Source organism: Solea senegalensis, linkage group LG15 (assembly GCF_019176455.1).
Source record: "Solea senegalensis isolate Sse05_10M linkage group LG15, IFAPA_SoseM_1, whole genome shotgun sequence".
Classification (NCBI taxonomy): Eukaryota; Metazoa; Chordata; class Actinopteri; order Pleuronectiformes; family Soleidae; genus Solea; species Solea senegalensis.
The window spans coordinates 3,066,233-3,093,556 of record NC_058035.1 but is presented as its reverse complement, the minus strand read 5'-3'; the positions used below and the strand labels follow the sequence as shown (position 1 = coordinate 3,093,556).

At 39.5% G+C, this 27,324-nt stretch overlaps 2 protein-coding genes across 2 annotated transcripts; one reads left to right on the top strand and one right to left on the bottom strand.

Annotated features, from left to right (window-relative positions):
* Positions 1 to 951: 951 nt before the first annotated feature.
* sfr1 (SWI5-dependent homologous recombination repair protein 1) lies at positions 952 to 2,938 on the top strand. Its single transcript, XM_044045221.1, has 3 exons — positions 952 to 1,297; positions 2,195 to 2,545; positions 2,623 to 2,938. The coding sequence occupies exons 1-3, from the start codon at positions 1,196 to 1,198 to the stop codon at positions 2,809 to 2,811; spliced, it is 642 nt and encodes a 213-aa protein (XP_043901156.1). The 5' UTR covers positions 952 to 1,195; the 3' UTR covers positions 2,812 to 2,938.
* Positions 2,563 to 26,898, bottom strand: cfap43 (cilia and flagella associated protein 43). The gene is made up of 38 exons (XM_044045217.1): positions 26,475 to 26,898; positions 26,119 to 26,372; positions 25,648 to 25,744; positions 25,356 to 25,523; positions 24,760 to 24,910; positions 24,487 to 24,631; positions 24,289 to 24,371; positions 23,589 to 23,720; positions 23,384 to 23,500; positions 23,197 to 23,274; positions 22,951 to 23,099; positions 22,433 to 22,536; positions 22,095 to 22,244; positions 20,945 to 21,105; positions 20,255 to 20,422; positions 20,031 to 20,161; positions 17,568 to 17,730; positions 16,960 to 17,070; positions 16,251 to 16,328; positions 15,315 to 15,440; positions 15,088 to 15,192; positions 13,903 to 14,019; positions 13,234 to 13,428; positions 12,317 to 12,523; positions 12,140 to 12,226; positions 11,935 to 12,015; positions 11,232 to 11,360; positions 10,989 to 11,108; positions 8,546 to 8,653; positions 8,275 to 8,361; positions 7,778 to 7,866; positions 7,485 to 7,695; positions 6,993 to 7,105; positions 6,756 to 6,906; positions 6,506 to 6,670; positions 4,218 to 4,298; positions 3,836 to 3,989; positions 2,563 to 3,766 (listed from the first exon to the last, which is right to left on the bottom strand). Exons 1-38 carry the CDS (start codon positions 26,501 to 26,503, stop codon positions 3,591 to 3,593), a joined length of 4,971 nt encoding a protein of 1,656 aa, XP_043901152.1. The 5' UTR covers positions 26,504 to 26,898; the 3' UTR covers positions 2,563 to 3,590.
* Positions 26,899 to 27,324: the final 426 nt, after the last annotated feature.

Genomic DNA, 27,324 nt, shown 5'->3' with positions numbered 1-27,324 from the left:
CCCGATGACTCAAGCTGAATCACTGAATGATTTGAGCCTGTAACCAAGGGCAACCGCTGCCTCAACACTGAACAAAAAAACCCAAAACTTTTTCACTTCTACTTTCCACCTTCTTTCTTTGTAAAACAACACAGCTGGGTCACATTAGAGCAAACACATTCCGCTACTGCTATTTTCTCAAAAAAGGGAAAAAAAAGCCCTTTATTTAAAGTTGAACAGTGTGAACATTTAAGTGAAAATTATTTTCAATTGGCAGAAATTGCCAATAAAATGTGTACATTCTCCTGATTGTGTGAATTGTACCTCAAAATTAGCCTTTTATATATTTATAGCTTGAGCATTTGATTGTATTTTTAATTTTACAGTAATTGATTTTATTTCACACAGTTGTCCTGTAAAAGCACATTATTTGCATAGCATGTTTTTATCTTAATGTGATATCTTACATTTTATATTTAAATTTATACATAACAATTGAATTGTTTGGGATGAATAAAGTACTTAAAAGTAAACTACATCCAAAAGTCTATACAAAACTACTCTATACACACGTCATTGTGTGTGTCTGTGTATAACTAACATAACACAAGAAGAAAAAATAACAAAAAAGCAGAAACACCTGAAGATATTCGCTTTCTAAGTTGTGTTTTCATGCTGCTGTTCATTAGGCTTAAACAACTACACCTCCCATGATACCATTCGGTAACGCGTCATCAAGTTCTGTCCAATCGCTGAAACAACTAAGTGCCGAGTTAACTCGATACAAAACGACACTATAAACATGTCATTTTGCGCTTATAACTAATATAACACATGGAGAAAAGATAACTGAGTCTAGTTGGAGTCACGTGTGTTTTCAAAATGCGGAATAACCTTAAGATATTCGTTATTTAAGTTGTGTTTTGAGTTAACAACCACAGCTCCCATGATTCCATTCGGCAATGCGTCATCGAATTCTGTCCAATCGCGGAGTTTGGAGGTAAAAAACACGGAAAAACAAGAACTTCCAGCGTCGTTTTCAAAGTTTGGCGTTTAAGACATAACTTGACAGTTAGCAGGGAATCTTTTTTGCCACTAAAAGATTATTGTGATGTTTATATGATGTGTTAGTGTGTATTCGTAGGTGTTTACTGAGAAGTTATGTGATTTTCGTGGCTGACAACAACGTCGTAGTGAGGTAGATTTGAAGTCAGTGATGGAGATCACTCCTAAATCAGTGAAAGTAAAGTCCGTGTTTAGCCCTTTTTCACCCTGTGGCTCAGTGGAGTCAAGTCCCTGTGAAAACAAAGAGCAGAAGGTGAGTGACGTGTTTCTATTAAATATGAATGTGTAGAACTGGAGAATATCACAAAAACCAAGTCTATATTAGGGCTGCTACTAACGATTATTTTAATAAACTGAAGAATCGAGTAATTGTTTGGTGCAAAAAATGTCGACCAGTGTTTTTATAACCTCAAAATTATGTTCTCAATTGTCTTCAATTATTCCGTTAAATGGTTTCTTTGTTAATATGATGCAAAGACAGACAATATTCACAATTAAGAAACATGTTTTAATTATTAAAACTTTTTTTAGCTTGACAGTTAACTTATTAATCGTTTACTAATCGCTTGGTCGATTAATCTTTGCAACCCTCTAGTCAATATCGATAAATATCGTGATAAATGTCAGATTATTAAAGACAAATGTTTGCTCTTGAGTTGATGAAACCACTTAATTGTGGCGTTAACTCTCCAAACACTTGTTATAGTGAGAAACAGTTAACATATTTGGGGTAAAACATTCTGTGGTAGTAGGAGATTTTGGGAGAATTGGACAGAATTCTGAGAAAAGAAGTCTAAATTCTGGGATTGAAGTCAGAATTCTCTCTAGAGAAGGTGGTGGTGGTCCTAATCCTCTTCTGTAACATTCAAAGTGATTAAATTAGTGTTTGTGCAATACATAGGCATCAATTAATCTGTTTGAATGTGTTCTGGTTTTTTTTTTTTCATCTTCTTAAATGTGAATATTTTTTGTTTTTATTGCTCCATATAACAAAAAAAATCATTCAAACAGAATAGTTTTACGTCTGTGGACAGAAATTTGAGAACATCAATTAACAGATTCATTGATCATAAAGGTAATCATTAGTTGCGGCCCTGAACACTTGTTATCATCACCTGTTCATACATTTAATTCCTCGTCATCTCCGCAGCCTCATCAGAAGCTGAGTTCCTCCCTGAAGGAGCGGCTGAAGAGATCGCGGCGCTCCTTCACCTCGCCCTTCTCTGTGGCCAAACGCCTCTGTGTTGATGACTCGGAGGAGAGCGGCCAACGAGTCCCAGCAGATTCCCACAAGAGCGTTCACAATCCTCCACTCGTTGACGTTGATGAAAACAGAAATGACACCAGATCAGGCAGTGAGAGGTTTTCTGGACCCGTTCCTGAATCAACACATCTTCCTTCAGAGGACGTAGAGCAGCGACGAGGGCCACTCAGGAAGGAGGTGAAAGACAAGACGGAGACTCTGCGCAGACTCAAGATGGTGAAAATGTACCGAAGCAAGGTACTGACTGACTCTGCTTTTAACATAAACATTTATTTTGACAAATATACTAATTTGATTCACGTCTCTCTCCACAGAATGATTTGACACAGCTTCAGAGTTTGATAGACAAGTGGAGGAGCTGTGCTCAGGCTGCACTGTGTGAGCTCCAGTCTGACGTCCTCATAGACGGACAGAAGGCCAGTCTTCCCCAGCTCATTGACCTTTTTGGTCTGGAGGACAGACTCCTGCACTTTGACCGCACAGAGGAGGACTTTACGTCCTAATTACGCGCTCTGTGGGACACACAAAAGTTGTACCGTTATTGCACAAAATCTAGGGAGTTTATTTAATTGTTATTTGTTGCTGCTACAGTTTTGTTCACATCTAAATAAATATATTCAGTTAACTTGTTAAAGGTCCAGTGTGTAAGAATTAGTGACATCTAATGGTGAGAATGCAGATTGACTCGTCTGCTCACTCCTCCTTGTTCTTTGTTTGCACAGAAAACATCTGTTTCAAAATGTGAAACACTCACTGGCTGCTTGTTCCAGTTGTAGTCGGAAGTCAGAATTTCCAACTCGGAAAGTCGGAGCAAACCTCACAAACTCCGACACATCTCTCTCTTAGTTCCAACCTCCGAACTCCTGTGTAAATCTAACACACCATTAAAGACTGGGAAAATAAAAACTACTTTTATGTTGAAAGAGATTGCAGAGTGCAACAAACAGTGGACTCTTTTAGCTCTTTAGGAAACTAAGGTGGCCTCCATAGTTTCTCCTTTCTTCTACTCTGTTTCCTCCTTTTAGTTTATGCATCAGATTTATGTGAGTAGAGTCCATTTTCTTTCTCTTCAAACCACGAGACTACTCTGTTTGCTGTGGAAACATACTGGCACAAAATGGCAGCCTATGTTTAGCAAGAAAACGAAACGACTTTTACTTTAAAGTGATTATACACTTATTTATGGGTAGTTTGTTTAATTTCTGCTGTCAAACCCTGCTAAATGTTACACACTGGGCCTTTAAGACAAGTGTCCGTTCTGTGTTGAGAGAGAAAACTTGGTTCAGTTGTGTTTCAGCTGATCGAGTGAAGGGAAGTTCTTCCTCCGCAGACGCTCCACTTCTGCCCAGAGGAGAACCAGATCTTCGGCCTGCGCTCGAGCCAAGTCCTCCAGGTTCTTCTTCTGAACTATTTCCCTGAAGCGCTCCTCGGTTGTGGCTGCGCGGTTTTCCTGTGACGCTGAAAGAACCAAACAGTCCGGCAATCATTCACACTTCTGTGATAATGTGATAAAAATGACTTTATTACCTATGGCTTCGTGGATGTTCCTCATCTCTGCAGCGGACACCTGCATATTGAGCAGCTCCTGCTCTAAACTTATGTTCTCGCTCTCCTTCTTTGCCGCCTGCCTGTTGAACTGTTCAATCTTTTTGGCGCGTTGCTGCACGTTGTGTAGATGAGTCTGCGAACATAATAAATATTTATATATATATATTATTAACTGTTATTAACAGTTTCTTTGCACCATACGACAAAGAAATCATTAAAACTGAATTATTCTGGCTTGTGACACTAAAGAACATCATCATTTACAGGTTTGACACCGATCAACATTTCCTGGCACATTACAGACAAAATCTAGAAAATAATCGTTAGTTGCAGCCCTTATCTTGTCTTTTTTCCCTGTTACCTTCTCCTGAAAAGCTATTGTTTTCTCCAGGATGGAAATCTGTTTGGACGCACGACTGTCTCGATCGATCTTGTTGAGATACTGAAAGAAAAGGGAACATTTATGAAGCCGAACTTTAAAGTAAAACACACACGTGAAGCAAAATGAAGTATTTTAACAGGGTTTGACTGCAGGCAAAAATGCTTCATTTGGTGTTGAGTTGGGGAGGATTGTTCAGGGTGGTTTTGTTTATATTCAAAGCTTTACTCCCCTGGGTTCAATGATCTAAACAATGACAGGAAGCTGCGTGCCACGCCAAAGCAGACACTACCTGGATGTTTTGCCAGAAGGAAGCTGGCACGCAGACCTGGAAACATGTTTTATTCGCCTTGTTGAATATAAGATGATGACTCATGTGGTCTTTGTGTGTGTGTGTTGTATGTTTTTTGTTTTTTTTTAATACAAATGCAGCGAACTGCCAACGGGAGAAAAACCATTTCGCTGTCAGGATTTGTCTGGTGTGTTTGATTAAAACTTTTGATCAACCACGACAGTAAAAACCTGTAAATGTTTAAGTTTGTTGTTATGTTCCATAAAGCCATACACATAACAGAACTGGGGCGGGTAGCAATTCATCTTATCTATTTTCACTTTCACTTACATTTTCCTGGTTTCTTTGCTCGTCTATGACATTAAACTGAATGTGTTTGATTTGTGGGCAAAAGGAGAAAATAATCATCGAATCAATGAATTTATAACAGATTTATTCAATTAAATCCAGTTGCTTTTCTTTATTGTTGGTTCTGCTCTTTGTTTGTTTTATGATCAAATGAAGCAGAGAACTTTTTCCTGTTTTCTTTAACTTGAAACAATTAAAGACACATGAACGTAAAGAATGTGAGTGAGGGAAGTCGTTTCAATCCACTTTCTACCGATGAAGGTTTTAAGAGATGCACAAAAAACAGGGTGTGGAGCTTGTGTGTGGAGTAGGGCGTGTGTGTGTGTGTCTTTGTGAAGACTTTTTGGCCAGGTTCTCACAACTTTAATGTGTTTTTATTGAGGGTTTAGACTCAGTTCTAGGGTTAGGCATGCATTTGTGAGGCTTAAAGTTTAGGTAAGAGGCTGCCGTACAAGAATGTGTGTGTATGTGTGATGATAACAAAGATCATCCATCTGTACACAGGGATGGTAACAATTTTCTGCTTGCAAAACATCTCACGCTGCCAAATCCAAAACATCTTGACTTTTTATCACCCACTGAGGGTTTTTTGCCAAAAATGCAAACAGCGTCAATATTTCACCCCCAAATGCAGATGTTTGAATGAAAGCACGACTTTTTATGTACTGTACACTCACTTGCCACTAGTTTAGGTACACAGGACACTTAGTTTATCTTCATACCCCAATTGTCACACATTTTTTGTCTTGCTATCATTTCAAACCAGTCTGGTGATTCTAATCAAACATCTGGCATCAATGGAGCATTTTTGAGAACTTCTGCTCCCTGGATATTATCTCTGTTTTCAGACCATTCTCTGTAAACCACAGAGATTCCAGTAGATCAGTAGTTTCTGAAAAAACGTGCCACTTTTTAAAGTCACTTAAATCAACTTTCCTCTAAATTCTGATGGTGGGTTTGAACTTTGAACTTGAACAGCTCTTCTTGACCTTACTTTAGAAGAACTGTACGTTGCTGCATTTGAACTCGCATCCATTACTGAGTAAGAAAATGTTGGCCTGAATTAAAAAAATAAATACATTCACACACCAGAAACTTGAGCAATGAGGACAGGTGAATTGGTGCTTATTAAGGTCCCTGAGTGAGTGACATTTGTGACCTTTGACCCATTTGGACTGATACATGATGTGTTTACATGTTTCATTTTGTCAGCGTTTTAATTTGTAACAGTTTGCCTTGAATTAAAAACAATTAACGTGAGATTTGTGTCCTCTTGTCACAAGAAAGAACCCCAACCTTGTTAAAAAGTAACTAGGTATTAATGTATATATAAATTAATGTTTTAGATAAAAAAAAAAACAAGTTACTTTTTTACTTTAACTTAAGTCCAAATGTTATTATAATAGTGTTACCTTTACCTTGTAGAGTAGAATATTTCAGTACTCTGGTGATTTGGTGCTATATAAATAAAATGTTATTGAATTGAACATTTGCAGATTGAACAGGTGTACCTAATAAAGTATTATTTATTATTTATACATTATAATATAATGTATTGTATTTGAGGATAAGCAGTTTTCTGGGCCACTGACAAAAAGACATTTTTAGGATCATTTAGGATTTCACTCACGTCCTGTTGCGCCTCAGACAGATGCAACATCCGGATGTCCCTCGCCTTGTTGTTGAGATCTTCTATCTGCATCCTCATCACCTCTTTCTCCCACCCGAGCTGGATGGTGCCTTTGCTGAAGTCTTTACACTCCACCATGGAGGTGATCTTCTGCTCTGCAAGCGTCTATTGACACACACACACACACACACACGTTTATTTTTATCAAGGAGAAAATGTACAGTAACAGTTCCAGTAAGTGCAGCCTGACCCTGATGGTTCTGTTGAGGTCTCCCACCACACTCATGTGGAGCAGCACAGCGTCAGTGAAGTCAGACGCAGTCTTGGTGGACACCTGACCCTGTTTGAGGACGACCTGGACCATGACGTCCATCATGAAACGGTTCTTCTCCTTATGTAGACTAGAACAAAACAAAAGGGAAGCACTTACACAACCTACAGTTTTCACATTTATTAATAGCCAAAGACGACAGGATCACGTTCTTACCTCTCGAGTTGGTCAGAGAGATTTTTGATTTCCTCCTCAGCAGCTTTGTTCTCGTCTCTCCTCTTCTGCAGAAACGCCTGCATCTCAGCAAAAGTCAAAGCTTTTTCTTTTACCTGGCAAAAGACGTTTGGATGGTTAGGTTTATTCAATCTCTCTATAAATGTTGTTATGAATGTTTAAACACTATGTAGTGATGAAAAAAGATGGATCTACTCTGTCATTCAGTCATCTTCAATAATTCGCTGCAGGCAACTGGACTTGCTTGAGTTAAATTGGAAGACGTTTTAACTTCATCCAAAAGTGGTGTCAGAACTGAGGAAGGGTCTTTGATGAGAGATGAAACATCGCCAAACTTAACTCAAGCAAGTCCAGTTGCCTACAGCGATCTGCTGAACTGTAAGATAAGAATTCACCTGACGAAAAGGAGGTAAAGAGTGAAGAAAAAAGCACAAATATTTGTACAATCTTTCACCTGCTGTGTCCTCACGTTACCTTTTGTTCACTCTCTATTTTTGCTCTGCGCACAAGGCAGAACCTCTCCCAGACGGACGGGTTCAGGCCCTCTGGTGTATTTTCCGGCGCGTCCAGCTCCTCCACGGCCTTGAGCATTTTGCCAAGAGCGTCTGGAGCCAGAGAACCACAGAGACGCTGCTCTTTAAGCACGTTGGGTTTGCTGTCGGTCTGAGTCCTCAGCTTTTGAAGCCTGACGTTGCAAAAGACGTTCAAAACGGTGTGCGTGTGACTGTATGTTTCATGTTTGCTGTGAAATTGGGAGGAGTACAAACCTGGGTCTGCGCTTGAAGAGTTTATACAAGTGATCGACAACATGCGCCGGTACGTCCAAGAAGTCCTTCCTGAAATCTTTGTCAAGAACCTTGAGAGACACAGATTACACACAATAATAATAATTAAATGATAATAATAATTTGATTTAAACACCATCTTTATGGGCACATAAAAAAACCTGAATTGAATGAATAAGTAATAAAAGCAATAAAACACAAGATGAAAGAAGACGATGGGTTAGAAAAAAGGGGCGTTTTTAGGAAGTGATTGATATGAATTCACTGAATCTGCAAGTTTTAAGTTAAAACCTTTTAGATTTAAGCCTCGACTTTGGAACAAGCTCACATGGTTTATCTGGTGTAGAAACACGGCGGTGCAAGAACGCTGCCTCCATAAATCAAGGAACCTTCTACAAATATCTAAATATATATCAACCTGATCACGTGGCCAGTGTGAGAGTGAAGAATCATTTTAGCGCCTCAGCTGCCTCACTTACTTTGTCCTCGGCTACAACGACGTCATAGGCCTCGTGAAAGAGTTCTACCCCCTCTTCATGTCTCCTCACCTCCTCTCCAGTTTCATCCTGTCACACAGAGATGAAATGACCTGTTGATAACAGTAATGAGAGCAGTACAGACGGGAAACAATAGCCGGCGGTGTCGAAGCCTGAAGAAAGAAGGAGGGCAGGTCGGCTCTTGCAAAGAACAATACAGAACACGGACAGAATCGCAAATTCCTTCAGCGTTAGTGTGTAAGACTTTTCTCACCTTGTACGCCAGCGTTCTCTCAAGTTTGAGCTTGAGCTCCAGCTCTCGATTCCTCATCTCCTCTTCTGTGAGCACGGAGTAAAGAAGATACGTGATCCTGAGCTCCTCCTGTCAAACGTATTTTAAAAGAAAACAATATTAAGGGAGAGCGTCTTTGAGGTGTCGCGTAGTGAAAGGCATTATATTATATGATACTACCTAAAGCCATGGTTCTCAAACTGTGGTACGTGGAGGAAAATCAGAAATACTGCTCCTCATGGAGAACAAAACCTGGTCCTAATGAGACAGAACTTCATTTTTTTGAGGAACAGTTTAAGTTTAGGACTAAGATTTGAGTTGTGGTTAAGTTAAAGTTAAAGTTTCACACTTAAAGTTAAAGGTCAGGCATTAACTTATGGAGGTGAAGGTTCGGGATAACTCTTTCTTTAGGCTGTTTCTGACAACACTGACCATGTCAGGACCAGTAGTCCTCAGTAGACCAAAACCTTAACTGAGGTTAAGTTAAGGTTAGGAGTGAGGTTGTCAATGATGTCCTAAGAACATGTTAATTATTACAATTTAAGGTGGAGTTTTAAGGTTAAAGTGTTATGGTTATGGTTATGGAGTAAATCTCAAGGAAATGAATGCAATTGTATGTATGTTTATTTATATCATCACCCATCATCTTAGTGTAGTCCACACAATACACATAACCAAAAGGGAAAGCGGGAGAAGCAAAAGCTTATCTAGTCCCGCCCCCATTACCCACAGAATACATATATTCAATAGATCATTTCATCATACTAAATTTTTCGTATGACATTTTGACAAAAACATGTTTCAGCATCAGATTGTGTTTGTTAATGAAGTTGTCTAGTCCATCGTTAAATAGTTTCTCCAGAATTCTTGACAGTTGTGGTAGTATTGTATTGAGACTGGTCTGTAATTAGTAAATTTGTGTATGTCTCCTTTCTTGAACAATGGCGCTACTTTTGCCACTTTCATTTTGGTGGGAAATGTCCCTGTTTGAAATAACAGGTTGCAGATATATGTTAGAGGTGAAACGATTCCATCTATTACTTTCTAATTTAGCTTCAGGTCGAGGTCATCTACATCCGTGGATGTTTTTGCTACGCATTTGTTGACCAGGTGTCTAATCTCTCTGTCCTTCACTGGGGTAAGAGACATTGTGCTGGGGTTTGTGTCTCTGTCCTTATCAAAGTGGCCCCAGTGAAGGAGTGAGTCAGGAATGTTCTTCGCCAGGTTCGGCCCCACATTGACTAAGAATTCATTCAATCTTTCTGCTATGATTTCCTTGTTATCTTCCTTCGTGTTATTGTCCTTGCAGTAGAGAGGATAGCTAGGTTTTGTGTTTAGAATATCCCATAGTTTTTAAGTATAGTTCATGTTTTCTGCTAGCAGATTACTGTAATATTCTTTCTTGCGATCATTTAGGATGTTATTTAGTTTGTTCCTGTATCGTTTGTATCTTGTTTCTGACTGTTCCGTCCTTAATCTCATGTATTGTCTATACAGGGTTTTTTTCTTCTTGCAGGCATTTGTCAATGTTTTTGTTAGCCATGGTTTCCCCTCCTTATTCTGATTTGCGGGTCTTTTCTTTACAGGACAGTGTCTATCATACAGCGTTTTAAATATTTGCAAAAAGGAATCGAAAGCGCCATTTATATGTGTTTCTTTGTAGACCTCGTTCCAGTCTTGCCTCAGTAGTTCATTTCTCAGTGTAAGCATTTTCAGTCCTGACCCTTCGATATGTGTTTTTGTTCGGTGTCTGTGTCACAGTGTCAATGTCTCTTAAATCATAAAAAACAGACGATGTGTGTGTTTGTACCTTTATTTATATATTTGTAAGGGCAAAAAAAAAACGTACAAACCTATCTTTGTGGGGACAATTTGCCTTAACCATTTTTCAGGTTTAAGGCCTGGTTTTAGGGTTTTAGGCACTTAGTTGTGATGGTTAAGGTTTGGTAAGGGATTAGGGCAGAGGTCTCCTGGTATCAAAAGAGCCGTGTTTGGCTCCTCTCCACCCAAATCAATTTAATCTGGAGCCGCAAAAACCTATTTGACCCATAAAATGAAGACAATAGATAGTATACATAAAAGAACTATTGCTTTGTTGCATTTATGAAGTTTAAGAACTACGAAAAGAAAACTGTTGACATTACCTTACTGTTTTTTACCTGTTATGTAGTGCCCCACTATTTCAAAGTAACCCACTTTGAAATAAATATTAAATATTTGGATTTTATTTAGTTAGTGTGGGGTTTGTCAGTTTTTGGGACGTTTCCAGTTTCACATTTGACGCAGACTGAGGATGTGACACATATTTTAGTGTTCACTTTGAAAGAAATAATAGAAAAATGAACATAGGGAATGCGATACGTCAATGATGTGTCCTCAGTAAGATATAAAAACAAGTGTGTGTGTATGTGTGTGTGTTGCTCACCTGATAAATGGCCATTTCACACTTAAATTTCTTCTTGTACAGTTTTGTCAGCGTTTCGTCAAACCTCCCCGTTGCTTCCCTGTTGGACGCCTGCAGTTTTTTCATCTCAGTTTCCAGCAGCTACAATAACACAGTTCATAAATAACAATATTATTATTATTGATCGCTGATAAAAAATAAAAATCAATACAGTTTGACAGTTGTGGCTAAAAACAGAAGCTGTGAGTGAAGCGACTGCGGTACCTTTTTGTATTTGTCTTTCTCTTCACTCAGGGCTTTGGTTTCCTTTTCATACAGTTTGTAGACTTTCTTCTCCTCCTCACTCCACTGATCTTCATCTCTGGTCAACACAAACTCAGGCGGAGGTATTTCCTGTGGAGTCCATTCAAAAGAAACTATGTGCCCCTCATGCTGATTTGTCAAATTCAAGTGAACACAGTCTTGGCAGCCAATTCAAGCAAAAAAAAAAGTCCGGACATAATGTGAGAATGATGAGGATTAACATGTTCTGCTTGTGTGAGTTTTATTGTGTTAGTTTTGGCTGCAGTGAGTGAGACGTAGAGTTTTTTAAAGAAATATTATCTTCTTATCTTTTTCCTCCAGAAACTGAAAAGTCTTTTGTGTTTTTGTTTAAATCCACCACAGCTAATATTCAGATCACTATCACATTATGACAAAATAAATCATCAAATATTGACTCAAATAACAAGTGATTGAGAGAAAGACAGGACAATAAACTGAAATAAACTTCCTCAGTATCAGTTTCAGAGTTCATTCTGTCTTGATGTGTATGAAATAAACAAAGTCTTTGTAAAGTTTAGTGAAATGCAACTTGACCAGTCAATGCTGCTTCACTTCACACACCGTTCCTTTAATATTAATCTGAAACAGCAGTGATTTTGCTGCTACAACAAAAAAACAACAAAAACAAAACGTGTTAACACACCATTTTTAAGACGTCCTCTTCTTTCACTTCCAGCATCCCCTCCATCATGTCATGGAGAGCTCTTTCTCTGCTGTTATCACCCTGCGATTGACAGGTGTGAAAAAAAAAACCCAAAAACATAATGAGTGTAGAAACATGAAGTGAAGTATAGGAACGTGACAAACAGGAGCTGAGAAACAAAAACACATTTATGACGGCGGTGTACCTTGGCAGCCAAACGTCTTTGCTCTTCCAGCTTCTTCCTCTCCTCCTCCCTCTTCTGCTCAGCGGTGAGGAACTTTTCTGCTTTTATCTAAGAGCAGGACAAAGGCTTAAACCTCACACCTCACTTTCTTTCACAAACGTGGTCAGCAATCTGGATGTTTTGGAAAGTGTCAGTGACCTCGGAGTCGTCCACAGTGAGCAGCCTCTCCGGCCACTCGCTGCAGCTCAGACTGGGCTCCCACAGCTGCTCGTCCATGTCCAGCTTCTGCACGATGTCCCCGATCAGTCTGTTCCTGTCCTTCACGCGGTTCAGCTCCTGCAACTTCTGCCTCTGCACGGCCTCAAACTCGGCGTTGAAAGACGTCTTGATGCGAAAAATGACATCCTGCATTTGGGATTAAGTGACATTTTAAGATACATATAAAATCATTATCCCTCCAGGGGTCAGGGTTTTTCCTTTCAATTCCCAGTTGACGTCATACTAGATTTGGAATAAAATTCCCCTCTCGCCCACTTGGGCCGTCTTATGTCTCGGGCCGTCTACCAGAGGCCTGAGAGCCGGAGGTTTTCAGTGCAGTTCCTCAGACTGCATTTCTCTGGACAGAGATCTTTGTTTTCTGCTCTAGTCCAGCTATGGCGTGTTCCTTATCTGGTTCCTCAACACCTGACGCCGACCTTGTTTAACCAAGCGAGATCAGAGCCGGTATTGCTCGGATGAGACACGCTACCATTAAACTAAGTGTCGTCCGGATCTGTTAAAATTCTGCGTATATGTCAGCGACACCTTGACAGATCAGGATGAATCTTGTCATGCTTATGTAAGACGATAATAGCTATCAGCAGCCAAGGTTCTATCCAGATCTAGATAGTCGTCCAAGTTGAATTTGAACTTGAATTTTGACAGAATGTGCTCTTGTTTTAGATTCTAAAACAAGAGCGGCATTCTATCAAAATTCAAGTGTCTTTATTGTCAATTCTGCTACATGTACAGCACATACAGAGAATCAGCTAAGGCATGAGGTGTGTTGTGTTTTGTTTTGTTTTGATCTTGTGAATTGATTTGAGCTGCTTGTCTATACAAACACTTGAAATCACCTGCAGCAGAATAATCTGGTTGATCATCTGTTCTGTGGTTTGCAGGCTGAACTGATCGTAGATGTACGGGTTGGAATAACCCAGCTCGGCGGAGAAGCTTCCCGTTACGGCGGCTGCTCTCTCTGCCGTGTGCTCGTCCTCGCCCTGCTCGTCCTCTTTCGGGCTGTGCATGCTGAAGCTTTTCTTTAGGCCACACTGCCGAGGAGAAGTGGAGACAGGCGGATAATTTTATATGAAAGGGTTGAGATAAGTGTTGATGTAGAAGACGACTGAATTGGAGGCTTCATTCTGAGAACATCGCAGTCAGAAGAACTAGCCCAACACTTGCTGTTAGCCACACGGTCGTAAATCTGGAGACGTCTCAGCCCTGTTGGACTGGCTCACATTCAAGCATTTCAACAAGTCAAAACACTTAAAGGTCAAATGAAGGACTAGGATTCAAACACATCAACACATTTTACAGCAGCAGACTCTATTTTACTTGAGTGAAAACTGTGCAGACAACAACAACAACATCAACAGCACACTGAAGAAGCTGCTCCACTGCGACGTTTAGAAAATATCTTTGCCGTGACTTTGCACGCCGCAAATCATCGCATCGTACGATTGACTCTAACTCATCGCACGTGTGTTAATCTGAGTGTAAACCACAGAGCACTCGCTGCTTACAGAGCTGGCAGCCATTTCGATCCTCCTGGTGTTCTGAACCCTGTGAAGTTCCTCCACCTCGCTTTCTGTGCGCTCTCTCAGGGCGTAGTTCTTCACCTCGTGTTTGGAGTGAAAACCCTGTGGCAGACAAAACAACATGAGTATTATATATATGTAATATATGTATATACAAACACTGGGAGCATAAAAATCAGTTTTTGTTTACATTTACTGAGGATGTAGGAGGAATTACACTTAAGTGGTGGAGCTTCTGAATGAACCTTAATTTACTGTGTGTATGTACTGGATGTAAAATGACAAGATGTCGGTGGAGATCCAGTGACTGTGGATTCAAGGTTCAATGTGTCTTTATTATCCCCCAGGGGGTCATTTGGTTTTACAGAATAAATATCATTCTAAACCTGTTCGTTCAACATCAGAGCAGATTGTTAAGCTATTTTTATTTTGTTGGATTGTCTTCTTCTTTTTTTTTTTAAAGAAAATTACTTAGATAAAAGAGAAGATAAGAACTGTCATAAAAAAGTGTCCAAATTAAAATTACGGCTCTGGATTCTTGAGTATTTTGATCCATAGAATGTAAAAAATGGTGGAACTGTGTTTCCCAAAACTCAAAATAATGACATCCTCGAATGTTTTGTTTTGTCCGAAAACCAAACATGTGTTTACCGTCACAGAGGAGCAAAGAAACCATGTAGAAAATCTGATACACTAAAATCAGCAACTTGTTTTTATTTAATCGGTAACTAAACCAAGTCTTCTGAGGGTGACTCTGCCCAATGCCTGATTTTGAAAAATGCAGGTCCTGAGTGAGGGAGAGGAGGAGACAGGTGGAGAGGTGGAGACTGGTAGAGAGGGGAGCAGTGGGGGGGGCGTGGTCTTAATTTTCAAGTGGTAAAGAGAGGAAAGATGATAAAAGGGGAGGAGTCTAATACAACAAGCCTATCACTGATTAGACAAGAGGGTGATGAAAGAGTGGACTAAGAGAGTCAACGGTAAAATCTGGTGTTTTGAACATGTATAATATCAATACTTTCCTCTAAGCTGTGAAGATTTCCACCAAGAAATAAAAAAATGTGATACACATATACACTGGTTTTCATCTGGGAGTACATTTTCAAAAATGGTGGTTGATTACTTTAGTAATTGTTGACACACTTAAGTTTAAGTGTGTGTTTCTGGTCTTACCTTTATGGCCCTGCCCTTGACCTTCATTGAATCCCAGCACTCTCTCTTCAGGACGTCACGGAGGTAACATTTTGCGAGAATCTCCCGCTCAATTTCTTTCCTCACCTACAATGCAGATGCATGAAGAATCACCACCATTATTCTTTCAAAAGATGAATTGTATTCATGTTAGTCAAGCACACGTGTGCGTGTGTGTGTGTGTGTGTGTGTGTGTGTGTGTGTTTTACCCCTGTAACCTCCTGCTCCACCATGACCTCCAGTCGCTTCTGCTCCTCAGCGTCCAGGTTGAACTCCTGCTGTGGCAGACGCTCGATCGCCGGGAGATTCTCATTTTCACGCATTAACTCCTGAATCTGGTGATTGAAAGACAGAGCTGCTTTGTAACTGTACAGCCAGGTACACTGTTAAAGCTGTAGTGCGTCATTTTAAACATAAGCAAATGAGTTCACACAATGACGATTAAGTGTGTTTCTTGGTATAGTCACATTATCTCACTGCAAGTGTTTACAAAAAACAAACAAAAAAAACAATTTGTTAAGAGGGTTGGTGGAATAAGCCCTCCTTTGTCCCCACCCACCCCTGTGCTGCAACTGTATACACACAAACACTCCCTCAGTTAGGTTAGGTGAGGGACACAGCAAACAAATCATTTTATATTATTTCTGTTCACAAAAAACAAACAGAGGCCGAATAATAACATTATCAATAACAATAATAATAATACAATATAATAATAATAATAATACATTTTACAGCTTTAAAAACAAAAATGTGTGTTTACTTTAATTGTATGTACTGTAAACCAATTATTAAATATGTATTTACGACCAGAATTTTCAATAAAGTTGTCGTGTATAGCTTGTAAATACTTTACAACCATGACTCTTCATTTACTGTGAGTATGTAATGTATGGGGCTGTGTAATTACACGTGTAATTGAATTTTTATGTGTTGTAAACCAATAAAACTAGAAAAGTAAAATGTTCAGTCCAAATGAGGTGAAATGTTTTTGATGATACTTTGTGGGTGTAAAACACATTTATTTATGATCACAATTCAACCACCATGATCCATTAATTACTGTGAGTATGTGATGTATGGGGCTGTGTAATTACACGTGTAATTGAATGCATGTGAGCTCACGTGCAGTGTCTGCTACTTACAGAGCGACGCAACTCTGACACGGTTCTCCTCAGATTTTCCTTCATCTCACAATGTTTCTCATTCTCTTCTTTCATAACCTGTGAAACATATCCAATTTAAGTGAATGATATTAGAAAGAATTAGATTTAGATTGAATTATACTTAGGCAATAAACCAAATAACATCAACATGTTTTTTTAAGTCTAATTTGCGACACCGTCCCGTGTCATAGCAAGTGCAAAAACATAAATAAATCAACTTTACAACATAGGAAATTAAAAAAAGAAAAAAACCTAATTAAACGCCGTTTAGCACTTCATCACTCAACATGACACAGCCTGACTGAAAATGAAGTCCTCAAAGAGCTCGTGAGTCAGATTAGAAAGTATGTTGGTGGATAAAACGGCGTCTCAGCCTGTGTCCCATGTGTGTTTACCACTGAGGTGTGAAAACCACAACTTCTACACGGACACACCTTCAGTATTCATATGCTTATTGTTATCAGGAAGCGTTTACCTCTTTTTCACAAATGTTTACCTGCTTCATAGAACTAATTCATTAACATGGACCAGTTTTTCTGCCAAAAAAAACTCAGGTAACAAGGTGCAAAACGGCATTTTCACAAAACCTCCAGCAGCTGCATAGTTTTAAGAAAAGTACTGGAAGTGCTGAATTGAACATTACCCACACAGTGCACACCACCTCAAATATTACATGTGAGTCACTGACCGCCTCCCGTCTGCCTTCCAGCCAGGTGGGGTGTGAAGGCGGAGCCAACGCCGGGCTGTGAAAACTCTCATACTGCTCCGTTACATCCAGAGAATCTGCTCCACCACTGCCCTACAGTGTCAACAACACACACACACACAGAGAGATTAAAAAAAGGGGAAAACGTATTAAAGCGTTTCAAAGCGTTCAAAAGCATTTGTTAACACATAAATAACACATGAGGCACAAACCAAATAACAAAACAAAAACAATTCCAAACAAAACTAGCAATTTAGTTGACAAAAATATACTGTAACTAAACAAAGCACTACTAAATATCGATAATCAAAAATCGAACTGTGATGAAAAACAATAAAATAATCAACTTAAATCACTAATAATAATAATACTATCAAACCAATTTCTAAATTAAGTTTCCTTTAAGTTTCCCCTTAACTTCTAAATGAGAAGCTGTGATTTGACGTGGATGAAAACATCAGCGTCGCTACGGACTCTAACACTGATTAACTTAAATATCTTGTTTGTGTAAATATCGTTAATATAATATAGTGTTTTTGTAGCCACAGAAAAAGCAGGTGATGGCGTTATATCGGTAGATCATCGTTTACCTCACTTCTCTCTGATTTTCCAGTGACGGCGCAGCATCCTTGTTTCCACACGGGCAGGTCAATGAGGACTGGGTTCTCTGTGGTGAATCTAGTCTTCAGGTGAAGAGCTAGAGACTGACTGTGCTGAGCAGCTGTGATCACCTGAGCATCCACACCTTTCATCCTGTATGGAGCCACAGAAAACACATAAGATATAAGAGCCATTCCTATATCATTTTTAAATATTTTCTGACCGTGTTAAAGAGATATTAATCTCAACTAATGCAGTAACCGTACACACAGGCTTTGTTTTAGTTTAACACCTTACCATAGGGAGTGAGGACATTTTGTTTGGTCCTCACAACATTAAAGGGCTTTTGAGGAACTAAGACCTGGTTTTAAAGGTTAGAGTTTAGGTTAACAGTTAGATTTAAGGGTTAAGTTGTTTGGGTTAAGGTTAGGGTAAGGGAATAGGGAATGCATTATGTCAATGAGTGTCCTCAGGAAGAATGCTGTGCGAAAATGTGTGTGTAAGGGAAAAGCTGCACTTTTAGCGCCATATATGTATATATATATATATATATATACATATATATGTGTGTGTGCCACATTTCTACCAATATCTCTTGCGTGTATTATCCAAACAACACCAAAGTTGGCACCCCACACACTGGAGCCCTGAGTAAGTCACCTGCCAAGTTTGAGCTGTTTGAGCTGTTGGACCAACAAGCGACCTGTTGGACACTTGTTGTGACTGACAAACGTTCTTTCATGGATAGAGGTACAGTAAGTCCCTAGTAAAATCAAGGTTAGTTAGTCCTTTAAGTTCAATTATGTTTAAAACAAGATATGGAAAATAGGTACTAGTGTAACTAGTGTGAGATCCAAACATACATTTTCTACAGCTTTATCCTCCAGCTGAGGGTCACACCTACTGCTCTTCTATAATGTTGCATGATTTGGCCAAAAACTGTGGGAGAAACCTGGAAACCCTGGAGAACCCCACACACACACACGCAAACTCCACACAGAAAGGCCTTTGATCAGACCGGGATCCGAACCATCCTTGCTGTAAGGCAACAATGCTAGCCACTTTACCAATGTACGGGCCCTGTAACCATGATGTGGTTACATAACTATTATTATAGTCCATATCTATAATTACTGACTTTCTCTGCATGTGGCGCTCAACCCCAAAACTGTTTGTTCCCACTAAAGTCTTTAAATAAATACATAATTTCATTTTTTGAAACAGGTTTTAAAAGTTTTCTTCCTAAAGCAGCTGAACGCGGTCAAACCATCGACTCAAACAGGAATAAATAAAGCATTTTGCTATGGACGACAGCAGGTTTTGGTGACTCAAAATAAACTTCAGGGCTTTTGTTGATCATAATCAAAGAAAAGCTTATTCCACTGTGACTCACTGGTGTGTTTTGGGACAACAATGGAGATCTATGACTTAGAGTAATACATGATACAGAAGCTTTATCTCGGCTTTTTCTCAGATCAACTACATCAAAACCTTTCAGTTGTTCCACAGAGGAAACAAACAGTGCAAACAAAGAGTGAGTGAGGACATTCATTCAGTGCCTGGGATCAGCTCTCTGCACTGCAGCTGTAAAGTTTTATTTCCCTTCCTTTCTTTTTTTTTCTTAAATTAAAGCGTCTCTGAGTGACCTGAAATCTAAAATATTATTATTATTGTTATTATCATTATTATTATTTCATTTCATATCAATGTATCCTATCAATTTGTATTTTACGTCACTTTTAAAAAAAATGTTTTATCATTATTGCACTTATTTTAGTACTATTGTCACATGTTATATGTGTACATTGTACATTTTCTACATCAAAGTACATTTTATTTAAACCGTACAATCTCTATACTTTCATATTGATTTTTATATATGTGATTATTTATTTACTTTAATCTTTTAGCTGCTTCATGCACTGTAATGTTGTTAATGCTTCTATTTTTTTCCGTTTATTTTATTATGTATTCCTTTTTTTATCTGGAAAGACGATGAATCATATTTATATTTTCTAGTTTGGTCTTTATTGGGACATTTCTGGTATTTAACAAAGCAAACCCATCCTTTAAAATTATATCTGTTTAGGGATTCGAGTCGCCACTGGTTAATAAATACAGTGTAGACCAGTGTAGAATGCATGAAATCTGTTTTAACTTTAAAACAAACATGTGCAGGAACAAACAAAGGAGGGAGATGTGGAATGTAATCCTGGATGTGACTCAGATTGTAAACGGTGCCGTGAAGTTTATTGGATCTTTGCTTTCCTGTAGATTATTCTCATAATCCCTCGGGAGCCTCCACTTCAACTGTGTTTATTTATTGAGAGAGGGAAAAGTACTTTTAAATGTACGCAACTTCAAACTGCTGGAGAGCGTGCAACACCGGCCCCTGCTGTTCACAGCTGTGCATTACATGAACACAACACCAGAGTGTGTGTTTGCTGCTGTACCTGAGCTCAGTGCACACGAGAGATCCGTCTCTGAAGCCAGCAGTGAGGAGCGTCAGGCCGTCGACGGAGAACATCGCACTCCGAACTCCGCCGAGACGACACGAGTGACACTGCAGCTCGGCATAAAGCTCCTGTAGGTGCAGCAGCAGCGTCGTAATAATCAAAAGAATACACACCACAACCACAGGCTGTGAAAATGTAGTTAAATACTTTTAAGCTCCTACCAGGGAGGCAGTTGCTCTGATGCGTAACAGACCATCACGGCCCACAGAGGCGAGCCATGAGTGATGAGGAGACAGAGCGAGACAGGCAGGACCCAGAGGATGAGCCCTCACTTCCTGCTGTGGGTTCAGCTGGACCACATGTTGTTGACCGGTGAGACCATCTGTGTCCTGAGAGGAAGACACACTCAAATAATCCCTTTTGAGCCACTGTATTAGGCACACCGGTACAACTGTGGTGTTACTTACAATCTTTTCTCAAATCACTTTTAAAGACCCTTCTCTTCTTTCTTCCTTTCTACATAAAAACTAATCTGGATAGATTTTACCACTTTACTATATTATTTTATCATGATTTACTGTGTTTTTGTGTTCTTGTTGTAACTTTTTACCTTGAAAAGCACTTTAGTCAACCCTAACCCAACACGTGTGTTGACATGTTAAAAAAGTTAACATGTCAACCAAGGTATGAAGAATTACATTCTTAAAATGTACAACCTTGAAGCAGCAGAAAGACAACACTAGGTGTCGCCCCTGCCACTTCATCAGTTGCCCCGTGTACCTAACAAAGTGGCTAAAGAGTGTAGTTGTGCTTCAAACTGATTAGATGGAGACATAACCTTGTTTAGGCTTCTATATATTTGAAAATAAAATAAATAAACGGAGTCACTGGAGTGTTGGGCAGCAGCAAACCTCAGGGAGCTGAAAGCGTTGGAGAGATTTCTTCTTGTGACAGTAACCAAACACCTCGCTGACTCCAAGCACACAGGACTGAAGAGGACGAGGGACTTCATATCTGGACACTCTGAGGACGTGAGAAGACAGACAGCCGTGCCGGTCTGCGCAGTCAGGACCTGCAGGTAAACAGACATCACACGGGCCCCGCCTTGAAAAAACAGACGAGTCATGTTTTTTAAAGATATAATCGCATGTGAGGGACTGCTGCCACACCCTCGACTTTAACCACTCTCTCTTTTGTTCAACATAAGCTGCTGTACAAAGAAAAAAGGTGTGTTTGTCTAAACCCTTTAGTCACTGGGCTTTCTATTATATGTAAGGCTTGAGTGAACAAGTCAAAACATTTGAATAAAAATGTCCCATTCGTGGGTCCTGCCTTTGTTCTATGGAGGTGGATGCTTCTTTAGGAGCAGAGCTCCGTCACAACAGGAAGAGAGGATGAGTGGTCGTCCAGAGTGCTTACAGATTTATTTAACGTACACTAACTAAAGACGGCGCAGTACTACCAACCAATACGATCCCTGAATTTCATTTAAAGGCAGAACTATGCAGGATTTTTACCCAAATTTAACCGCTTCAGAGTCATTGTGATGGTTAAATGTCTTGTTGTGGGGAGATTGTGGTTCTGTCTCCACTCCCTCTCCCTGTCTGTTAGCAGAAAACCAGTCTTGCAAGATCAGGGCAGTCGCTTTAAAACCATTGATGACAATGTAAACCTCACCTCACCGCAATGCCAGAAATTACCTCTGTCAGTGAGTATTATAAGATATTATGAATAAAGTGACATATATGAGACTTGGGACGGCACAATTCTATTCTATGAAACTGTTAACAACACATTTGTGCTGATGCATTTACCACCTACAGCCATTTCAAGCCATTTGAAAAACTGTGGGACAAATGCTCTTCTCCCACGAAGAAGAAATTAGCAGCCCACAACATAACTCAGCTATTTTTATAGTGTGTTCATAGTGAAGCATGAAATATGTAGGTTTTTGTATAGTATATATTGATCAATACTTCTCTCTGCTCTGGATGTGTACCTAACTATTTTAAGAGGACGTGTGCTGATTGAAATAATAATTGAGAAAATTCGACTAAGTACCTGTGAGGTCCTTTGCAGACAGAGAGAGCAGCGTGAGCAGGCGACCACCCTGATTCTTAAACTCCGGTCCACCGCACAGTGCAAGAACTTTCACCTGTTCACGGTCTCTGATGCACCGAGTTGAAAGTGACAAAACTGCTCCAGGAGCAACTACAGAGGAGGAAGACGACAAAAGAATAGAAGTCCTCTGAATTCAATGCCTAAATTACCAAAAACATTATTTTTGTTAAGTTAAAATGATACAGTACGAGAGACAATGACAGCTGACAGTGTGGACAGTGACAGCGTTTAGGCATATACTGTATATATAGGTTAAAGTAATTCATTTTAAGGTTTACCTGCGTGTCCTATGACTGAAAACTGCTTTGATGGCTTTGCATCTATGACATAGACATGTGAATCTGAGGCACCGGTGAGAAGGTAGTGACCCTCCTGATCAAAACTGTGGAATCAAAGACACAGAGAGAGACAGAGCGAGACAGAGAGAGAGAAGAGTGGAAATCACAGCGTCTATATATATCGCTTACATAGGCTTTTGTACTTTAGACAAGGGCCTTGCTTTACAGAGGCCGCCATCTTGTGCCGCTATGTTTCTACAGGAGCCTGAATGGACAAACCAAAAGCCAGAGTGTGCATCTGACCTTTTGAAGCAAAGACTAGTGGCTCCGCCCACATAAATTTGAAGCAAAAAAAAATAAGTGTGTGAAAGTCTCACCACTAGACTTTCTTATGTACTGGACCTATAATTTGCTCTCTTAGCCATTAAACCCTGTGGGTTGTGATCACTCATGCCTCTACTTAACACATAAACATGATGTTTTTAAGTGAAATTGTGACAGTAATAGTGGATACTTGCACTAAGTGATCCACTGGACAGTGGTAGAGCTGAGTCTGATGCACCAGGCGAGGCTCCTGTTCCCTGTTCAGGTCAACAAAGAGGACGCTCCCTGACGATGTTCCGACTGCTGCGTATCGTGCAATAGGACAACAGGCCAGACTGGTCACCTGAACAAACACACACACAGAAGACGATGTTTACACTTCGTCTTCGATGTTTACAGGCTTTTTATTTCACATGCATGTTGTATGTTGTGAATCTGACCTCAGCGTGAAGAGACAGGGAGCCGAGGCACACGCCGTCTGCAGACCACAGCTGCAATTCTCCAGAATCCCTCGCTGACTGAGGCCAGCAGCAAAAACACACACAAAACACAGCACCACTCACTTCACAGACAGTGAGCCTTTTGTCACAAGACTGTATCATTCTTGGGAAACATAAAATGCTTTACCACACTAATGTTCTCATCGGTGGGCAAAAAAGCTGCCGCCACAAAGTTTCCACTGAGGACGTCCAGGACCTTCACTACTTTGTCTGACCGGGTAGAATTCAACACATAAATCTGACCCTAAAGGAAAATAACCCTACTTTGTTTACTTCAATTAATGTGTTTTCTTGTCAAATAATAATTTGATGAAGTATGTTTGAGTACTCACTGTATCAGAGGATAAAAGTAATGTTTCATGGTCGGGAGAGTGCGTCACATGTGTGGCAGGTCCTTCTAACGTCCATGTTTGTGTGATGTCAATGTGAGTGCCTTTGATTTGCAGACAGTGCACCGAGCGGCTCTGTGAGGGAAACAACAGCAACAAGCACTGCTCTCAGTAGACCACACATAACAAGTTACTCATCCCAATATACATATACAATATCTCTATCCTGTAAATATCAAGCCCATACTGTACTGGTCACTGTCTATAATGTACATTATTTTTTAACTTTTTCTAGTCATAATGGTAATATCTTTCTATATATTGTACTTTGACATATGTGGAAAGGTATGTTTATTATTTATTGTCTTTATCTTTACTGTCTTTGCTGCTGTGACAATGTCCCGTGAAAAAACGTTTTTGGAAAACAAAAAAACAGCTGTTCAGTTCGCAATGGACTTATATTATATTACAATATTACATGATTATATAGAGCAATAACAACATCATTTCAAAACAAAGGTTTCGATACATCCATACAGTCAGATATAGCGATATTTTACGCGGCAATATTATATCGCTTTTTTGAGACACCGAGTAAACGTTAAACATTTTGTAAATAAACATACAATTTTTTTTAAAAGAAAATGAATCAATGGCCCAGTCACGAAGCTCATGAAGTGTTATTAGGTGCTCAGGTTCATACCTTCCCCACAGAGATCAACCCATTCTTGTTAAGGGTTAAACCTCGGAAGCTGGACTCTCTCAGATCAGTGACGGCATCAGGAGCTGAACAAACATGAAATACAAGTAATTAATTCATATACTATATATATATATACATATATATGGGAGATATATTTGCAGAGAATAATAAAGAATCCCACAGCATGTGTTTGTTTACTTGTGGGGTTGAAGATGACAGAGACAGAGAGGCTCTCTGGGTCAACAAGGAGCAGGAATCCCTGTTCACAGCCCACACAGAGCTCAGACGTGGCTGTCCAACAAATGGCAGTAGGAGTCAGTCTGGCTTTAGTGAAGAGTTCAGCCTGACGGTGTGTTAGAGGATGTTATACTTTACATTTCTGTCTTTGTTTGTGTGCAAAACTGTTGTCAAGGCAAAAACTAAGAAAGAAAGAAATTACAGCATCATCACCAAAACTATGATATACAATACCGCAATGCTCTCTGCCTCAATGCCCTTGAGCCCTGCGATGGCTGATGGAGGCATCTCTGGACCAAAATATGACAATTGGTCACCGACCATATAAGAAGTGGATGTGTGTTTCTCAGCAACAGATCCATCAGTTGTAGGAAGCTCAATCACACTGGAACACAACAAATAGGATATGAATATCTGGTTCAATGCACAATTTTCTTCCATATTTTTTAGTATTTTTAAATATTTTATAAACACCTTTTTCATAATTTTTCAATTACTTCTTGATATTTTAAGATTATATGACAACATTCCATCATGAAATCGAGCAATAACAATATTCATGACGACGTTTCACAGAATTCCAAAATAAAAGTTTTTGTTTTGAATATGCAATGATGCATAGATTGCAATTGTTTGTAGTTCTCTAATCTAATCTAATCCAATATGTAGTCTGCATAACTAGGATTTACAATACATGTGTTTTTTAAGTACTAATAGCAAGTAAAACTAATTAAACGTCACATATAAATGCAGGTAAGGTAGTTTCAATGATCACGTTGATGTGTATCAGTTTATATTTTAGATTCATGCTTAAACCAAGTCTACTTTACCATGGTTTAAGGACATGAAAGCTAGCGCTCTTCTCGATGTTCCACACAGTGACGGATGTTTTGCACAGAGCGCAGAGCTGGAGCCAGTTCATGGGGTTGAACGCCAAAGAGACGACATCTTTCCCAGCTTGTGGTTGTGAGCAAATTGGCTCAGCAGTTTCCCAGTTCCTGCATCACACAGTAACAGTTAGATCAGAGCAGCATCAACGTAAATTAACCTATATTTAAAAAAGGATACTGTGCACATGTGGTCCACAGTGTCAGGTATGGCGGACAGCATTTGGTGGCTCACCACACTGTTATGGTGTAGTCTGGAAGAGACGAACAACAGCCCAAATAAGGACCACCATCACTTAAGGCCAGAGAGGTGTAGTCCAGCTGCGCTCCTCCTAGAAAAACAAACAATATTAACTGCTGATCTCAGCTGGTTGAGTGGCTAAATCGCACAAGAATCAAGTGACATTTTGACATGTTTAAGCAGGAAAATCACAGGCTCTGTTCAGTTTAAGTACAGTCATTAAGGCCAGTGAGCTGAGTGACATCAGGAAGCTGAATGGAATGCGGCCATCATTTATTTGATCATGTACACCTGTGATTTTCCTCCCATGACCGGTCAAACTGGCTGTTGCATCAACAACACTTTGACAGGTCTCAGTGGGGTAGGCATAGGTATAAATTAACGTGAAAAGAACCATCATTAATGTCAATCAATAACACCTGTGCTTTTACTGCTAAAGTAATGAAAATTAAAAAAAACCTTTACCTTTCAGCTCATTCTTCAACAGAAGCTCAGGGAAAATGTACACAAATATAGAGGGTGATAGTTTTTGCTCAGAAAAGGCAAAAACCCCAGTGTTGCCATTAGCTGTCAAAGCTCCAATGCCCCTGCCAGGACCCTGGAGCACACTCTGACCTTTAGTCTCCAGGTTCAGGAAGCAGATATTATTCCCACACACGTAACAAACTGTTCTATTGTCCACAAACTCAACAGTCTGGTTTGTGAAACCTTGCGTCCACCTAGAAGCAGTAACACACACACAAAGCCAAAAATAAGCTACTGTTGGCACAAATATAATTAAAAACATTGACTATAATGTGCTGTGTTGTTACGCTACTTACCTGACTTTTAAACTTCTACTGTCATCCATTTTGAGTTTGTTTTAGAACCACACACACACTGGATTTCAACTGTTTCAGGCTCCCCCAAAAAACAATGGCAAGTATTACGTAACCATAGCAACAAGAAAACCTGGCCCGGCGTAATGTGGCGGATTGATACAAGAACATCTACATCTACTACGATTAAATTTTACAAATGGTGCTAATAAATCGACGTTCACACGTTTAACTCGTGTGGGGATATATTTGTATTTCGTTCAGGACGGTAGAAAGTTACTATACTTCGTGAACACGATCTAGTTCCTGCGTGTTTGTAGGACCTACTTTTTCTTCCGCCAGTAAAACAGCATGGTCCCGGAAGTGAGAATCCCACTCATTTTCTGATATTTTCAACAGCGTGAGCTAAAATACGTCATATATAACCCATATAGATGAAATAAAAACATTTTAAAACATTGCAATAGGTAAAGGACTGAGGCATTAGTGAAATGAGGACGACACAAACTTTTACTTAGAAAACAAGAGCTGCAATCACTGTTTGGTAAGTAGAAACTTTACATTTTAGTGGATTTGCCCTTTCAATAAATATAAAGGACTTTTTTTGATATCACTCACCCAGAGACAGAAACTATCTTCAAGTCACATGGCAGGAGCTATAATTATTTTAAGTGAAAAGCTGCATTTACAGGTTTTATTAATCCTTTACATACTATTCAATAGGTAAAAAGGACCAAGTGAGCTACAATATCGTCAATATAATGACATAATAATATCTTCATTAATGAAATTAAAGGCACAAAAAAGCTTTTATTCACAAGATAAGCACTGTACTTACTTTAGGGAAGTGAAA

Excerpts from the sequence above, each read along its gene's own strand:
- sfr1 (XM_044045221.1), top strand. The coding sequence starts at position 1,196 with ATGGAGATCACTCCTAAATCAGTGAAAGTAAAGTCCGTGTTTAGCCCT. Across the intron at positions 1,298-2,194 it reads GTGAAAACAAAGAGCAGAAG|CCTCATCAGAAGCTGAGTTC; the intron begins GTGAGTGACGTG and ends TCATCTCCGCAG. Across the intron at positions 2,546-2,622 it reads TGAAAATGTACCGAAGCAAG|AATGATTTGACACAGCTTCA; the intron begins GTACTGACTGAC and ends CTCTCTCCACAG.
- cfap43 (XM_044045217.1), bottom strand. The coding sequence starts at position 26,503 with ATGGATGACAGTAGAAGTTTAAAAGTCAG. Across the intron at positions 7,106-7,484 it reads AAATAGAGAGTGAACAAAAG|GTAAAAGAAAAAGCTTTGAC; the intron begins GTAACGTGAGGA and ends GTCTTTTGCCAG. Across the intron at positions 6,671-6,755 it reads ACCTCAACAGAACCATCAGG|ACGCTTGCAGAGCAGAAGAT; the intron begins GTCAGGCTGCAC and ends GTGTGTCAATAG.